This window comes from Triturus cristatus, chromosome 2_1 (genome assembly GCF_964204655.1).
Source record: "Triturus cristatus chromosome 2_1, aTriCri1.1, whole genome shotgun sequence".
Classification (NCBI taxonomy): Eukaryota; Metazoa; Chordata; class Amphibia; order Caudata; family Salamandridae; genus Triturus; species Triturus cristatus.
The window spans coordinates 1,069,363,958-1,069,382,935 of NC_140581.1; the positions used below are offsets into that span (position 1 = coordinate 1,069,363,958).

The 18,978-nt window shown below is 45.9% G+C and overlaps 1 protein-coding gene across 1 annotated transcript in view; it reads left to right on the forward strand.

Moving 5' to 3' along the window:
- The window catches only part of BANK1 (B cell scaffold protein with ankyrin repeats 1), a 2,329,074-nt gene that overhangs the window by 821,475 nt on the left and 1,488,621 nt on the right, over positions 1–18,978 (forward strand). The window contains exon 5 of the mRNA XM_085636022.1: positions 10,799–10,941. Coding sequence (XP_085492148.1) covers positions 10,799–10,941 — 143 coding nt within the window. The remainder of the gene's footprint in view (positions 1–10,798; positions 10,942–18,978) is intronic.

An 18,978-nucleotide genomic window follows, 5' to 3' on the forward strand; every position in this document is an offset into this window, starting at 1 on the left:
GCAAAAGAAATAAAGACGGGATCTTTCAGATGCGTTACGCTTCTCCGATGTTGCGAGAAGACTCGACTCGATGCGTCAGTTACAGCAGCGTCACCCTTGACGAGATGCGACGACAGTGGCCTTGGCAGCGGCACTCTTCTCCGAAGTTTGCGAGACGCTTCCGCTCGATGCGATGCTGCAGCTGCAACACCCCCTTACGTGATGCGACAACAGCGGCTCCGACGGCGGCATGCTTCTCCGTGGATGTGAGGCGCTTTTCTTGATGCGGTGCAATGCGACAACTACGATGGCTGCGATGGCGACGCGCTTCTTCCTCGAGGCGAGACTCTTCTCTTGATGCGGTGCAATGCGCCAGCTACGATGGCTGCAATGGCGACACGCTTCTTCGGTGTTGTGAGACACTTCCGGACTGATGCGAGACGCTTCCGCACGATGCGATGCTGCAGCGGCGACACACTCTGCGAGATGCGACGGCAACAGCTCCGACGGCGGCACGCTTCTCCTCCTTGCGTCATGCTCCCAGCTCCTTGCGACACGCAGTCCCTCAGAAGGCCCAACAACAGCAGCAGGCACTTCCAAAGAACTCTGGGGAGCTGGGGGGTGAAGTCCACTGGTCCTGGGACTTCGTTCAGGGGCAAGCTCAGCACAAGCCCTTGGAGATCTTTTAAGCACAAGTTGAAATAAAGTCTTTGTAGTCTTTCTCCTCTCTTTTCAGCAGCAAGGCAACCACTGCAGGCCAATCCCCCCAGGTCAGGGACAGTACTCCTCCTTACAGCTTTCCCAGTTCCTTCTCCTCAGGCAGAGGTTCTTCTTGTCAAGCAGGATCTAATTTCTTGGGAGCAGGGTCCCAATACTTATACCCCTAATTCCTTTGTTCCTCTGGGGTAGAGGGGCCTTTGCCCAGTCCAAACCAGTTCTTGAGCACTCTGTTGACATGACTCTGCCCTTCTATTCAGGGTGCAGGGTAGAGACATCAGCCGCTCCACCGGAGGTGGAGCCAGCATTGTGGTGGCAGAGCACAGCCCTATTCAGAGTCCAGGTGTACTCCTCCCACCCATCTGGCTGTCAATCTCCCTATTCACCACCAGGCTACCTAGCCTGCCCCTCTGGGTTTCCCCATCCCTGTCACTCACACAAACCAGACAGGCAGATACACATCATAGCAGAGGCGGACTGAAATGGTCAGGCAAGCAAATACCAACTTTCTAAAAGTGGTATTTGCAAACACAGAATATTAAAATCAACTTTACTAAAAGATGTATTTTATTATTCTGAGTTCAGGCATACTAAACTCGAATTTCTACCATGTTCCCTGGGTCTGTTAGGATCATAGAATGTAACAATTCTAACAGCCCATTCTGGCCTATGGGAGCAGGTAGCCTTGCAATAGTGAAAAACGAAAATGGCTGTAATTCACTATTAGGACATGCCACACACATCAGGGCTTGTCCTACCTTATGCTTACAATGCACCCTGCCCTTGGGCCTGCCATAGGGGTGACTAATATGAAGTTAAGGGAAGGTTTAGGGACTGGGAAGTGGGTGCACTTGCCCAGTCAGCATGACAGTACCAGACTGCACGCAGGTTCTGCAATGGCAGACCTTAGATACATTTTACCATTAGACCTTAGATACATTTTACCATTGTCTGTGGGTGGCACAACCAGTGCTGCAAGCCCACCAGCAGCATTTGTATTTACAAGCCCTGGGCACTCCTGGTGCACTTTATTGGGGTTTGACAGTAAACCAAATAAGCTGATCATGGAATCCAACCAACATATACATTTTAAATAGGGAGCACTTGCACTGTGGCACTGGTTGGCAGTGGCACAGTGCTCTGAGCGGCCAGCACCATAAAAACACATGAGGCACAGCGACAAAAAGTGGAAGGGAGACTCACGCCAAGGTGCCAGGTCTAACACGCACACACAATCATGCCTCCACCGAATACATGCACTATTCAGGCCCCCACAACACCTGGACTCGAATAGATTTTTGGTTGCTCACCCCTGACATCTCTGGTTGGTGCACCTCACACAAAACGCTGCCTCTGTCATATTCCGATCATTCCCCAGTTCTGCTACACCTGCAGGTCCCCCGTCCTGAGGGTTTTGAACGTCAATGGCGCGTCCCCGGCCGGGCGTTGCAAGACAAATTGTTTATGGCGGAAATTCGTGAGGCAATAGAAGAATATTTCTCCATTAACACTGGTTCGGTAGACTCCTTGGCAGTCCTTTGGGAGGGGTTCAAGGCCGTCATCAGGGGCGCGTGTATCGCCAAACAAGCCGGGGTCCTTAAGGATCTCCGAAACACTTTATTACGCATAGAGTGCAAACTAGCAGTATTAGACAGTGCCTTGGCTCATTCGTTAAGCCCTGCGGAGGAGGGGCAGCGCTTGACTCTGCTGGCTGATTACAGAGAAACAGCTGAGCGGGAAATTTTGTACTTGGGCAAATACCAGACTGCTAGGCAATACGGGGAAAGAGAGAGACCCGGCAGGGTTCTATCTCAGATGCTACGTCCGCCTTATAATAAAACATTCATCATTGAGATTCGGTCTGCTGACAGTCACCCCCTCACTTCCACACTTGACATTCATAATGAATTCAAGGCTTATTTTTCAACCCTGTATGCTTCCAAGCTTGGGAGCTCCCACGAAGCACAGGAACAATATTTGGACAAAATCGCTCTGGTTTATCTTGAAAGGCATATGCAAGATTTTTTGGCTGTTCCCATTTCGGTTGCAGGCGTACTGGGAGCCATCGATGCCCTTTGGGGCTCCTCTGCCCCCGGTTTGGATGGCTTCACTGGGGACTTCTACAAGGAGTATAAAGATTTACTTGCACCACAATTCATAGAAGTTTACGTGGAGGCTTTAGAAAAGCAACTGCTTCCCCCTACACTCCGTGAAGCTGTCATAATCCTTCTTCGAAAACCTGCAAAGAACCCACCCAGTGTGGATCGTACAGGCCTTTTTCCCTGCTAAATTTGGACTACAAAATATTAGCTATAATTTTAGCAAACCGCCTGTCCCAACTCGCTTAATCTTACAACACTCTTTGCCGTCATTCACAGGATAAACCCTGAGGTCCCTGCAGTGGCGATCCTGTTGGACATGGAGAAGGCTTTTGACTCCCTGGAGTGGCCTTTTTTTGTCTCCATATATGCTGCATGGGCATGCCTCTTGGCTTCATTTCCACCACCACTCTGCTATACAGTAAACCCATGGTGAGACTTTGCTTAAACGGCACACTTTCTCAGCCCTTTGGGCTCTCCCGCGGGACTCAACAAGGCTGTCCTCTTTCCCCTCTTTTATTTATCCTGGCAATGGATCCGTTAATACGTCACTTCCAGGAGCGTCACCTTCATCGTGGTCTGCAATTCAACACTGGTCCTCTCCTGGTCTCACTTTACGCAGACGACACCATATTATATGTCAGAGAGCCCCAAGAAAATTTGGACCCATTAATGAGAGAGATTCTTAGATTTGGCTGCTTCTCTGGCCTTGGTATTAATTGGCATAAGTTTGTTATTTTTCCTTTAACTACAAGCTCGAAACAGTGGGAGTGTGAATTCCCACTTGAATGGTGTACAGACTCGGTCAAAAATCTGGGAATATATATCCATCCTGACCCCGCCCAGATCATCGGCTTGAATTATGGGCGGGCCATCGACGCATTGGGCATGCAAGTGGACAAATGGTCGCGATTGCCCTTGTCAATGGCAGGCCGAGTAGCGATCATAAAGATGGTGGTGCTTCCCAAGTTTTTATATTATTTTAATAATATACCTATTCCCCTCACAGTTAGCTTTTTTCGGACACTCCGCACTCTCCTTACATGTCTGGTTTGGGGTGGTAAACAGGCTCGTTTCCGCTGGTCTGTGCTTACACTGCCGTATGACAGAGGTGGCTACAATGTCCCAGATTTACAGTTGTATTATTTAGTGCACCAATGCAGCTATTCACACTCATGGTTCCATCCTGATGCCCGGATACTATATCTCCGACCAGAGGCGGACTTCGTCCTTCCAGAGAAGCTTTCCACGGTCCTACCCAGGGGCATCCCCAGGGACCCCTGCGACATCCAAACGGATTCCACTACAAGTTGGGCTTGGGAGAGGCTGAGACGACTGGCTGGTGCTACCGCTTTGTACTCCTCGGTGTTGCCATGCACAAAGCCCGGTGGATCCCGATCCTGGGCGAACGTTTAGTACCACGCACCTTGACCAAATTTGAAATCCCCACAGTGGGCGATCTATATCCCGGTGGTCATTGCTTCTCTCTTATGGAGGACGCCCGCTTCCGGGACAGTAGTGTAATGGATAGATTTGTCCTGAGCCTGCACTGTGCTCTGCCCTACCTGACTTCCCGGTTGAACCTGAATCCTTCCCCCCTCACACTGATAATCGAAAGCACAAATAGCACGCATTTAATCTCCAAACTATATAAGGCTTGTGCTAACATCAGAACCGTAAATGACAATAAGATTCTCAGCAACTGGGAGTCTGATTTGGGCGTCCGATAACAGATGAGCAATGGTCCAAATGCTGCGCTGTCACGCAAGAAGTTTCACTCAACAGCAAGCACAAACTCCTTCACTTTAAGTTTTTGCGTCATATTTATTTCACCCCCACCAAAGAGCATAAAATCGACCCTTCCAAACCACACAACTGTCGCAAATGCGTGGCACCACACGCTGACTTTGCTCACCTCACTTGGACATGCCCTAAACTACTGACATACTGGGAACACGTCCGCGACATTCTTGGGAAAATGATAAACCTACCCCTGATCCCTAGACCAGAAGTAGCTTTACTGGGATACACAGTCAATTTCCCTAAAAAGGTGAGGCAGTTTGTATCGCTGGGGCTTCTACTAGCAAAGTGGGAGAAAGCGATACATTGGGGCCATAAATCAATCCCCACTACCCAGAAATGGCTCCGCAGCTTAGCGTATTGTAATGTTCACAGTGAAAACTATGCTAGCATAATGCCCAGCTCAGCCCGTCCCAAAGATGTATGGGGTCCATATCGTTTATATGTAGCAAATATGCCTCATGCAACCAACTCTCCCCTAGAGCAAGGCATTGTTCTGACGGGAGTGGGGTAACGTTTGCACGATTGGCTAACTAAGCTGTGATTAGAAGTTATGTCTGGGGGGGGGGCGATTACACTCGTTATAAATGACAAATGTTCATCGATGTATAACTGCTTTTATTCCAGCCTGGACGATCATTTCATCGACACTATTCTTTTTCCTTCTGTAATGTTGGACAGCCACAATGTATGGCAATTAATGAGTGAATGGATTTGCACATGTATATCCTTTATATGTACGTAAAATGGAAAATAAAGTTTAAAAGAAACAAACAGGGTGAACAAAGCAAACACAAGGAGATAATGGATGGAGAGGCGAAACTTTTCAGAAACACACCCCAGTCACAGATCTGGGGGTCTTCATGCCACTGGACTCAAGCTATCCTGGCGGATGAGGAGTGAAACCCCAAAACTGGTCCTGTGATGCTTGTTTCCAGTCCAGGAAGGACCTGACCTGGCAGTTCGGTCTGTTCTGTTCCCATTGGGCGCAGAGTCAAGACTGATTTGCATATGGCTGGGTTCAAACTGGAATGGCATGGAGAGCATAAAAACAATGGATTCAGTCCCAGATCTCTGTACTGGGGTGAATGTATGACATTGTTCTGCATTCTGTCCAGCAATTGTTCTTTTTGCATTTGTCTCTCCGAGTGGGACGGGTACGCCCAGACGTGGTCCCGTGCTCTCCATTCCACTGGAGTCAAGCTATTCTGCCTGATTTGATTTGATTTGATTTGTAGATTTGTAAAGCGCAACGTGTGCCCGGGGGCGTCTTGGCGCTTGGCTGATGAGGGGTGAAACCCTGAAAGCGGTCCTAGGGTGCTTGTTTCCAGTCCAGGAAGGACCTGGCCTGGCAGTTCGGGATGGACTGTTCCCATTGGGTGCAGGGTCAAGATTGATTTGCATATGGCTGGGTTCAAATTAGAATGCCATGGGGAGCAAAAAAAGATGGATTCGGGCCAAGGGCCTGTACTAGGATGAATGTATGATATTGTTCTGCATTCTGTCCATCAATTGTTCTTTTTGCGTCTGTCACCCTGAGTGGGACGGGTATGCCCAGACGTGGGTCCCTTGCTCTCCATGCCACTGGAGTCAAGTTATCCTTGCTGATTAGGGGAGAAACCCCAAAACTGGTCCTAGGATGCTTGTTTCCAGTCCAGGGAGGAACTGGCCTGGCAGTTCGTGCTGGACTGTTTCCATTGGGTGCAGGGTCAAGACTGATTTGCATATGGCTGTGTTCAAACTGGGATGGCATGGGGAGCAAAAGAAAACAATGGATTCAGGCCCAGATCTCTGTTCTGGGGTGAATGTATGACATTGTTTTGCATTTTGTCCATCAACTGTTCTTTCTGCAGCTGAAAAGAAACTGGCAAATTAGCACAGGAGCGGGCAGTTTCTAACGTCTGTCGCAGGTGTTGTAGAGTGCCCTCTTCAAGCAGCGTCAAGTTAAGGGGACGGTTACCGTGCTGGTGACCAACAACCCTTGGAAGCGGTAAGTACAGCGAAAAGCATTCAGAACTTCACTGGTTCTGGGGAAGTGGCATAGCAGCCTGAAACTCCCGGACAGGTGAGAATAAAACTCCCACAATAAACTGGACAATCAAGATTTGGGCGATCCCACAGAGGGTCCGATGGCCTGCGGTTATTTGGGTCCAGTGAGTGTTCTTACCTACAGTTTGCAAGGGACTAGTCCCACTAGTCGAAGGGAGACTGAAGGTGCATCAGGCTTACAGGGGTCACTCTGCCAAGGAGTGCCAAGTTTTAGCCAAGGACGAGGATCATTCACTCAGTTCCAAGTCTGGTGCCTCAGGGACACAGTATCACTCTTTTGCTTTGGTGCAGTGGGCAAAGTCCTGCTGTCAGTGACACGTGTCTCCTCTTGGTCCTTCCTTGAAGTATGTTGTTCAGATCTGAGGTTCTAGTGTCAGGGGGTCGTGTCAGGGGGTCCCTTAAATCCTAGATTTAGGAGTGTGGTAGCTAGTAGTCAATGGGCAGCTAGTCCCTGCAGCTAGTCCTCCACTGAGATGACTGCATCCGGTGGTTTAGGTAACATTTTTTGCCCAGAACACACTATTTTAGCTCTCCGAAAGAAGGGTGAATTCTCTTTTAGGTGTACAGATCCGGCTGCTCACCCTTGAAGTATGGCCAGCCTTCCTGAAGGTGTATTCCTCCTGCATACCTAATTTTCAGCCTTGCCAGGGTACCAAGTGTGCCGGGGGCAAGGGGAGGGCTCTGTTCTCCTCAGGGAGACAGCCCAGATTCATATCAGAGGCGGTGCAGCCTTTAATATTCACTTCTCTGATGTGTCACTTCACTAGCCTCCTGGTAAGGAGGCAGGTATGACCTCCTTTATTCCCAGCCTTTGTCCCTGACTCCTGGGAGTGATCACACTGCCTGGCAGGAGGTCAGAATTCTGTCTTGGTTGCAGGAGGTACAGGAAAGTGCTACCTGCTGAGCCAGAGCACAGTGAAGCTGGAGCAACCAGGCGGGCCACCTCTAAGGTGCCACCTGGGTGCATGCCAGCCTTCCTTGGACACCTGATTCATGTCAGGGGAGAGAAGGCATGTTGTTTGACATATTTATCTGGTACCATGTGGAGCTACCAACCCGGGTCTGCCCAGTTGCAAGTCCCATTTTATCCTATGGACCGCCTATCACTTATTGTGTACTTTAATGGAAAAGACACTATAGAGACATTTAAGCTTGCACTTACATGTCTACACCCTTAATAGACTGCACCCTGCCTCTTGTGCACGTGACACCTTCTCTAGGAGTGACTGACATATACTAAAAGCTGTGCATTTGACTGTGCCACACATAGTGAGCTAGTGAGAGCACAGTCGAGTTCGAGCAGTTTGCACAGCTCCTGCAGTTTGCAATGGCAGGCCTGCTGACCGTTGTCTGCTAGATTCACCCAAGGCAGCACAAAACCATGCTACAGCCCTGGAGGCCCCTTTACCATCTATATCCTGGATACCCCTGGTACCATATAATAGGGACTTATAAGGGGGTAAAGCCTCTGTCAATTGGGATTGTCAATTCACACATAACAGTTTTTGGGAAAGAGCACTGGAGCTGGAGCCTGGTTATGAGGCTTCAGAGCACTGTCAGAGTCGGAAACCAGAATCTACTTGTCCAAATGGTAGCAAACGATGGGGGGAAGCTGCAAAAAAGTCATGTTTTTTTACACTTATTATAGACCAACCTACTTGTGTTTGTAGTTCTGGGTCTTCATTTAAGAAATAAGTACATCCAATTGCTTGTCTTTATTTTCTTCATCTGATCCAATTGAACTAACACCTCCAATAATAAAGATTGCCGTGGACTGGAAGTACACGGTGGTTTGTGTACTTCGAACAATCTTGCAACAACAAATGAGCCATTTGTTTGTCCTCAAAAGATGCCTTCTCTGAATTGTGGTCCCCCTTAGTTGTGATTGTAGCAAAGAGGCCATAGATGCAATGGCATGCGATGTGCACTAAATTGCTACTTACAGCTGATCATTCCATAAATGTCAAGAATTAGATAGACATGGAGACTAAGGGGATTTATATCGATCTGACACTAATCTTAGGTCATGCATACTACAAAAGGTATTTAATGCTGTTCTCATTTCAGGGAAGAACTCCATCGCCGTGGTAATCTGACATTAGAATGCATTACAGAAAAAAAGGATTAAAAGTGACATGCAAACAATAAAGCCTTCTCTCTAGTAGATGAGGCTGGCAACGTTTATGAAAGAGTGTTGCTTAACCGGCTTTAGGGGGAGTTGAACACAGTTATGCAGTTTTTGTTATTTTGCACAAAAACTTTGGACCCAAGAGAAAATGGTTGTTGTAGCACAAGGGGCCCTTACATTTGTAACATAGTTCAACCTATCTGTAGAAAGCATTGTGTACAAGACAAAGGTACCCCAGGGTTTTGGGTTGAGCACAGTATACCCAGTAAATGCAGGAGTCTATTAGTTGGTGAAGGGAATCATATTCCTTTATTTTAATAGAATATAGTTTTTTTTAAATTACACATGACTTTTTAATAAAATAGAGAAACTTTTATCTACTTTTTGTTGACAGATCTTTTTATCTACATATACAGGTGCATTTAAATAGATATTATTAATATTTAGGATATTATCATATAAGCTGAAACAAATAGAAATGTGGGTTTTTTTCTTTTTAGATGTAAACTAAATTGTTCCACAAGGAAAAGCCCAATTTAGATTTGCACTGTCACTCCTTTACGTCTACATAGATTAGCTGTGCAAAGAACTGATATGAAGCTGGCATCACCACGTTACCAATTAAATATCATCTCATCTCTCTGGGGAAGTATGTCCGAATATCACATGCAGGAATTTCCTTTGACATAAATATTGTGTCCTAACTTTTGTTTACAAAGATATTGCCACATTGGGTGTCGATTTTCTATTATCAATTCAAATGGGGCAAAATATTTGTATATCATATTTAGGGCCTAATATTTATGTCAGATGATATTCTAACAACAATAGTCTGGTACCAAACCTGTGTTTGGTATCCATACAAGTGGCCAACTCTCCAACCCTCTTTTCCCTTGTCAATCACCCTGCTCACGTGTGCTTGGATAAGTATGTCTGTTGTGTGTACATGTATAATGTGTTTGTTGAGGTGCTTCTATATGTAACTGTGTCTTGTGTTTAGGCTGTGTGTACTTAAATGTATACACATGTAGTATAACAAAACAAACCTTTTGACTTTGTCAATGCTTGTTACGTGTGTGACCCAGAAGAGGGGCCCATATAGAGGAAGACTACCCTACCAATCATCATCGATGGTTCTGCATTCAAGCTACAAAAGGGAACCCCATCCAGTACCAGGGTTGGACTGGGACAGAAATGAAACCCAGGCACCAAATTAAAAGTGGTACCCCCCCCCCCCCCACCCCCCCTCCTTTAGCGAATCAGGTAGCTAGAAACTGGACCCGTTTTTAATCAGGACAGTTTTAAGCTTGTAAAGACAGCTGTAAATGTGTTTTCCAGGGGATGGGATGCATTTATGCTTGCTGCAAGGAATGTTTGTGGTAATGTCAGAGACATCAATATTAAAAACCGGTCCACCAGACCATAAAATCAGAACACACGTAGCCAAAAAAACAGCCCGTACTCTGATCTGCCAGACAAGCCTTCCGGCTCTGCCTAGTGCCCTAGAGGCCATTTCCGACCCATCCCATAACCCTTGAAATGACGTAGTGTACGATCTGATTATGCGGAAAAGAACATTGAAAGCGGATGCCTCAGCTATGGCCTTCATTAATGTTTGATGACACTACGGCATATGAAAGACATCAAACGTTTGGTGCAAAAACTTGCTAAAAATAGTGTTGTTGATTTTTTTACCTTACAGACGGGATTTATGTAATAATATGATATGAATAACACAGAAACACACGTTGGTGTCTCACTGTTACAGCTAAGTAAATACTCCGGGGCAGATTTACAAGCCCCTTGCGCCACTTTTGCGTCACTTTTAATATGGGTGGCGCAAGGGGCTTGTAAATCTGCCCCTCAGAGCTCAAGGAACTTTCTGGTAAATGCTTCTGGGCAAATCATGGGGACTCAGACGCAAGCAGTTCTATCGTTTTTCTGCGGTGCCTTGTCTGCTCTTTCGTCTTCAGGGTAGCCTTTAAGGTTCAATTTGCCTTACTTCTTTCATTTATTTTTTCTCCAGAATTTCCCGCCGGCACTGTTAATGTCAATGTCTACTACGAGGGAGTCATTAGGGCCACGGAAGAGATTGAATACTACACCGCGATGGGAGAGATTGAAACCCTGCTCAGGAAAGCTGCTGATCCGGTGAATTTTATTTGCAGGGTAGGTTGATTTTCGGATTTACGTTTTAACAATTTATGAATGGATGGCACGAGCTAAAGGGGGTAAGCTGCGAGCTAGCCCTGGTTGGGACCAGCTATGGCAAAAATAAAGTATGCACTCATTCAATAGCGACAAGTTGTTCGCTGTCGAGAAACCAATCGCTGAAGGTGATTAAATCTTAACACACAAATCTGCCAACTATGACTGAACCAAACGTCCTTCAAGTACAAAAAAAACAAGCATGGGCATAGCCAATAGGTCTCGCCTTTGGGACCTTATAAGTGTTTAGCCATGCAACAGTTGCATAACTAAATACTTAAGGTTCCAAAAGCGAGACCTATTGGCTATGCCAAGCGGCTGTCCAGCCGCGAAAGCGAAAGTAATCGCGGTAAAGCGCGGCGCGCGCGCCCGCGCACATGCACTGTAGCTCTAGGCTGGCCTGGTAGCACTTTTTGGTGCCCTCTCAATAAGTCTCGCCTGACCACCGCATGCGCTGGGTCAGGCGAGACCTAAAATAGGACACAATTTCCGTTTGTGACTCGGAACCGGATTAAATACTCTTAAACAAGTAAGGTATGTAAACGGATAATCGACAAATTGGCTGCTGAGATGTGGCTTGCTGTTTCCTTGGTTCCTCTAAAGGAGACGCTCGCGCTCTTAATGCTCGCGAACATTAGGCCCGTCCACAGCAGTCATTGTTCCCCTCCGTGCACCCACCCAGTTGTCAATCATCAGCTATGTGGGTTGCCAAGCAGATCTCGCCGGCTTTACTTCAGAAGCACACACGCAGAAAAGAGCAAAAGCAAGGCTACTGGTTTCGCGGGGAGCTCAGACTCGTGCGAGGGCGGCACACGATGGAAAAGGAAAAGGGGAGGAAGGTGTATCACGGAAGTGGATTTGAAATGGCAGCCCTCCGCGAGTGGGCGGCGGGAGTGCACGAGCTGGCATGATGCCGGCTCAGTAATGACAAGCCTCTGAAGGGAAAAGAACAGGCTATGTCTTTAATGTCGACGGTCTCATTTTCCTGTGACAAATCTTCCTTACCCACCACCTAAGGCGTAAACATTCATAACCGACAGATCCATGAAACATGATGTATTAGGTTATTAGTGTTCCATTAAACACAGTGTGGAGTCCCTCCGCGCTCCACGCGCTGCTCGCCTTCCTAGAGCAAGGGTGCAAGGCACATATGCGTCTCTTCCACATGTACCATATATTGCTTCGTATGTTAACTGTAGACTTTTTAAACATAAAACTCTGGGGAAGGGGTTGGCGCGGGCATGGTTTCAGGAATTTGTATCTGGGTGGGCCAAGGGTGTGTTTGGGTGGGTCAATTTCTGCCCATTTTGTGACAATTCTGGAGGTGGCCTACAAGCCCTAGATTTACAGTATATTTTCTTCCAAACCGTCATGCAGAGCATGTGGAGAGTTATTTGAGAGTAAAAGCTGATGTTTATACTCGTCAGGCCCAAACCTCAGATTTTTCAGCAGACCAGGAGGCTTCAATAAAAGCGCCTGGATCAAGCAGATTGTAATAGTAGTTAAAGTTTAAGGAGGTCCCTGTAACCACACCCACGCCTTTGCCTCTTTGCACTAGGTAGATTGGTTATTTACTCCTTGCAATTTGTCCAAATCTTATTTCTTTGCTCACTGTGATCTGTTTATTTCCATGCCATTCTTTTGCTTTCATTGAGAAAGTTTAGAAAACAGCAGCGACGGCCCGTATAGGGCGTGTTACCGGGGCGGTGACGTGGGGCAGAGGAGGGGCAGGGTGGGGGTTGCAAAATGCAGAATACGGCCGATTGCAGGTAAGTTACGAAAAAAATAAATAAAACAAATTTTGTTGCGCGCGCTGCATCGAATTTGGCCATGCGGCGCGCACAACAAAATTCTGTTTTTTTTCTTTTTTTCGTAACTTACCTGCAATCTGTGGAGAAGTGTGGCTCAATGGTTAGAGCGGCAGACCCTGATGCAGAGGTCTGGCCCAGGACCAGGGTTCAATTCACGCCTTGGCGGCTCTTGGATTCAATTTCCCCGGACCTGATAATTCTCGCCTCGGTGCCTATTCTAATCATGGGTCCCACTGTGCAACTCTGGGCAATAGCTTGCTTAATCTCCATAACGGCCCCCACAGTGCTAGGATGCCTGGCTTCACCTTGGGGGTGCCCAGGAGTGGACATCTCACAGGAAAACCAGGAAGAGTTCCACAGCGGTATGAATACAGCGCGACGAGACCCCTGGGTAGAAGTGCGCTATATAAGTACAAATACATTTACATTTACAATCTGCCGTATGCCGCATTTTGCAACCCCCCACCCTGCCCCTCCTCTGCCCCACGTCACCGCCCCGGTAACACGCCATATACGGGCCGTCGCTGGAAAACAGCAACACATTTGGAACAAAAGAAAGAGAGCAGTGTTTCTGCCTGGCAATTGTAAAACTGGTAATTGCAGTCAAGGTGGCAACCATCTGGGGTGTATTGCACAGAAAGCCCTGGGGGTGCATTGACCCACTTTGTGTACCTCGGGGCACTATGTTATTAGAGAAGAGTACAGCTTGTACAGCCCCCTTTGTAAAACTGATAGCACTGGTGCACGTGTAGAGCCAGCGCTATCTTTAGCGCGCAATCCCTCATTTTCATGGGAGTATGGCCCCATGCAAATAAGGGAATGACTTTGCCTCTGTGCCCGACTCATATCATGGATGCGGGTGCATATAGACCCTCAGGATGCGCACTGACAATATGCCACAAAAAGGTGGTGCACAGTCTGTGTGCCTCCTTAAGCCAGCCTTCTGCAGGGTGCCACAGGGCTCCAATAGATCCCCTACACATTGCCGTGTAGGCAGGTGCAGTCCCTAACTACACCTGCCTGCAAGAGGATTTCTCTTTCTTCTTTAAATTGCAGGCAGCATGCCGCCTGCATTGTGAAACACAGCATTTCTATATTTATAAACAGCCTCTCTGTATATCACTGCAAGCACTGCCCACAGAGCCGGTGCAGATACCTGGCTGTCCTGAGGGCAGCGCATTAAGTGTAGCAGGATGCACTGTCCCTGTTTGCACCTGGAACACCTGTTTAAAGATGAGCAGTGATGCAAACAGGAACAGTGCTCCGCATCTGTAATACAGGCCCTGTTGTTCTTTGAGAACTCTCTTACAAACTCATCCATGCATAAGTTTGCTGTGAGCTCCATCTTGTGCTAAAATGGTCAAATTCTGCCACTCGTGTGATGTAAAGGTGTGAGGACAGGAGATAGGGTTGAAAAGGTGCTCTTGCAGGTTGCTGTTGTAATTCCTATAACATCTGCAGCTACATCCATTTCATGAAGCCCTGGAAAAGTTCAGCGTAATCATGCCCCATTTCACAAATGGTGGCACCTTGTTGTCAGTGCTAGCGAAAAACTTTGCTATTACACAAGAGGTTATAGATGCTTGGACTGCCCCTTCTGTAATAAGGATGATGCCATCTCTAAATGAACTCTGCCATGATCAGAGAGGGCGTGCCCTCATTTCCATTGGAAATTGTTCTACGCAAATGAGGAAACCCTTTCTCACAGATGCAGGAAGAGAGGAAATGAAGCTGTAAGGAGTCACCCTGCCGTTGATCCTAACATGGGGAGGCGCACAGTCACTGCTCCCCACGCTATGACAGCCCTTGAAGAGCTGTGCAGTGGTGGCAGGTTCCAGATCTTTCCATCCACTTCAGAGCAAGTAGTGAAAGACATACTGACAACTTTAAACATCCAGCATTATAATGCATTTACAGAACGGGGCTTGACTAGCAACCAAAAAAGTTTCTATATATAAAATTATAGTTTCAAATTGGCTAATGGGAGCATTTAAAGCCTTGAATAGTGGGCTACTATGTGTTTGATACTCCTACAGCATGGAAGTGAGAAAGCAGAGGCTCAAAGAGTTGCCCTCTGGGTCCCCTGAGTGCAGTTTGACAGGATATTCATATCTCATAATGATTTATAGAAGATTATAGATAAAGCTGTATGTACTGCTTTAAATAAATCAATAAATTAAGCCAGAATGCAACTTTCTGATGACAAAGATAAGTTCCACACATGCCAAGGAAAACTGATGCAGGGTTCTCAGTGGGTGAAGTGATTCAACACATCACATCAGAGATAAGCGGGATTTAACATATAATTGCCCTACTAACATTTTGGGCCATATAGTCTTGCTAAATAGAGTTTCCTCAAACTGTAAAAATGGACTCTTTATTTGCTAGTATGTTATCAGCTGACCCTACAGATCAGATGTTTGAGGGTTCTTCAAAAGGGTTTAAGCTGAATCTAATTTTCGTTTCATACAGCTACATATGCAGCATATGCATCTTAAACCCTTAATAGAGGCTGTCAGGTTCCTTTTGACACTGTATAAAAAGATGAACACTGCACAGAACTGTTAGGTACTTATGAAGCTATATGTGCATTTTTAGTCAGACACTAAATCTAAAGGCCTGTGTGCACCAGTGCCTTCAGAGGGGGTCATCACATTAGACAGGAGGCATATTTAGGGAGACCGTGAAAACTGGATGCAGCATTAATTTATCATCTAGCATTTAGCAGTCTAAAGATGCTTGGTTTGGAACCAGATTACTTTTTTTTAAGATCTGCAGAATTTGTCTCAGTGCTCTGAAGCATAGCTTCTTCTCGTTTAATAGAAATCAACAGTCCAAGCAATTCTGGAAACATCAAAGCATGTCCCTTTCTGGATTGGACCATGATCGGGGAGCTGCCGACATAGACAAATACTAGTCGTCAAACAATAGTCCACCCTCCCAGCCACCTAAATCTTGACTATGCCAATGCAGATGTGATTCCAGTGGGTGGACAGTTCATGCATTTTTGCAAACAGTTTGATAGAAAACATTACAGAGCTGTGGGCATAGGAGGTGGCATCAGAAGGTAAGCAAATGGAGATCATGTTTCCTGCTTTGGAAGTTCACTGTGCCCCATAGAACCGAACAAGAGATAAGTGTTATGACAAGCAATCCAGATTCTGTGCCAATAGGATGCAATAGTAGAAGTTGCCCAAGGAGAGAATAACATGGGTATTCAGTCAACCCTCTTTTGAATTTAACAAAATCTTCAGGAGACCTGAGAACAATATTAGACTTAAACGGAGTCAACACATTTCTGGGCATGAAAACCTTCCACACCCTCGATCTACAGGATGCCTCTTTTCCTATTCCCATCAATTTTTCTTCACAAAAGTTCCTGAGATTTGCTTTGGGGGGAAATTATTGTCAGTCACATGTGCATTTCTTTAGAGTTTCATGGGCTTCATGAGCATTCAGAAAGATATTGGAGCCTAGTAGTTTTTTCTCCATTTAAAAAGGATTCAAATGCTCCAAACCTACACGACTGTTTGATTTCTGCTCTTTTTAAAGTCACAGAGCACACAGCATTAGAGTACAGGACCCTGCAGGAAGTCAGGTTCATCCTGAATATAACAAAAAGTTCTAGTTGATTTCAGCTCAAAACTTCTGAAAGCAGATGTTGGATCTGCAAGAGACTTCTTAAAAGAGAAGGCCACTTGTCTACCACAACAGCGACAGTAGCATGGACGAGCTTACACCCAAATCCAACAGTATAGCACTTGATAGCCTTTTTGGAACTGCCCACATAGGAGACAGGAATGCAAATTCCTGCATCACATCAGATAAGAGATGCTATAGTGGTCGGAAGAATCTCATTTACTGGCATGGATGTCTCTTGCTTCTCCAATCCTACTGGTGATTACAAACGACACCAGTGCATTATCCGTCAACGGGGAACAAAATCACCCAGTCTAGCAAAAGCAGCCAACTGCATAGGGTTATAGGCAGAGGATCACTTATTATCTACAATAGAAACATACATTGAAAAGTGTCAGAATGTGATTGCAGACAGATTGAGTTGCATGTTCTCATCATCTATCAGCCTACATTTCAAACCAGAGATATTTCAAACACTGGCAATCGCGTGTATCATCTGTAGTTAGATCTGTTCCCATCTTAGAAGGATACTCTTCACCTTGTGCTCAAGGAATAAGTGCCCGGAAACATGGTGAGTGGAAACACTGTCATTTGAATGGCAAACAAGTCTGCTTGAGCTGCTTCTCCAAATTCAACTCCACTGGAAGGCGCTCAAGAAAAATCAGAGAGAGAAAGAACAGGTCCTACCACTCATCTTTTTCGCTGAGGAGACCAAGATGGTCTTTCATGCTTTATCAGCTGCCACACTATTATCTAGTTCATCTTCCACACTATATCTATACATATATAACTATATATATATGTATATATATTTCTCTCTCTCTCTCTCTCTCGCTCTCTCTCATATATATATATATATATTACCTACTGGCGGTCGCCAGTAGGTAGTTATAGTTAGGACCCCTTTTCCATAGGAAATCCGCAACATTCTATTTTGAATAACTTTGGCGCCGGTCGACGAATCCTCGCGAATTTCTCAAAATAGGTGGGGCGCTACGCTCCGCTCCTACCCTGAAAGTCTCGGGGGGATTCGTCAAGCGGGGGCTGAGATAAAAGGGGGGTCCCAAAACGCGTTTTTCCCATGCATTTTTCCATAGGACCTTTAGAACGAGCTACAGCCCGAACGGCTGAACAGAATTACTAGAAATTTGGCAGAGAGGTAGTCCCTAGGTCAAGGAAGTGCCTTTTGTAGGTTTGGTGTAAATCTGTTCAGTAGATTCTGAGTAAATAGCCTTTAAATCAATATATATATCTGAGCCCGCTTACGGTACGCTTACCGTACGCTTACCGTAAGCGTACGGTGGCGTGCGCGAGCGCGATTCTGATTGGCTCTTAGATCTTAGTAAACATTCGAATCGGCCGAAACCAGGAAGCGGCGTCCGCCATTTTGTCTCTCGCACTGAGTGTTATTTATCAAACATGATGCCCAAAAACATGTTACGGGGCTGTTTTGACAACTCCCTCCCACATAGTCATGTTGAGGGAGTCCCCAAACATCCCCCAAGAGCAAAAATGGTATTATTTTTTTTTCGGCAATTTTGCCGATTACGCTTACCGTACGCTTACCGTACGCGTACGGTCAAAAATTATAAAAAAAAAAAAATCCACACTTTCTCCACCCCGTGTGCAAATGGTGGCCGAAGGCCACCTTTTGTGCATGGCTTATTAGAGCACAGAAATTCCCCAAAAAATTTCAACAGATTACCTATCACAAGGAAGCGCATAATATGTCCTCCATGTGCGCACGGTGCGCGAAGCGCATCGTGCGTACATGGCCCATCTAGCGTAACGTGGGCACGGCACTAACTGCGTAAAGTGGGTGCGCGGTGCGCGAAGCGCACCGCGTGCTCACTGTGCGCGCAAGGTGCGCGAAGCGCACCGTGCGCGCACAGAACGAACTGCGTTAAGTGGGCGCGCACACCACGAATGGCGTAAAGTAACTTAGCATTTAAAAAAACGTACAAATTCAATGAAAAAACCATAGGTTTCACACACGTTATAGTTAGGAATTAGCATTTAAAAAACCTTGCAAATTCACTGAAAAAACCATAGGTTTCACACATGTTATAGTTAGCGGAAATTTTACTGATAAAAAACCAATGAAATTGCCCCGTTATAGTTAGTGCTGGCAACTATAACTCACGCGACCGCAATCTTCTGCTGATGACATATGTGTCTTTATGAAAAAAAAATATTTGTAATATATGTATAGCTAAAAATGTATGGAAGAAGACATGGGCAAATAAGTGTCTAAATACAGTATTAGCATCAGCAGAGGATTGCGGTCGCGTGAGTTATAGTTGCCAGCACTAACTATAACGGGGCAATTTCATTGGTTTTTTATCAGTAAAATTTCCGCTAACTATAACATGTGTGAAACCTATGGTTTTTTCTGTGAATTTTATATATATATATATATATATATATATATATATATATATATATATATATATATATATATATATATATATATATATATATATATATATATATATCAACACCAAATGCTTACTTGCTTAGTACGAAGTAAGCAGGACACAGCTCCGGG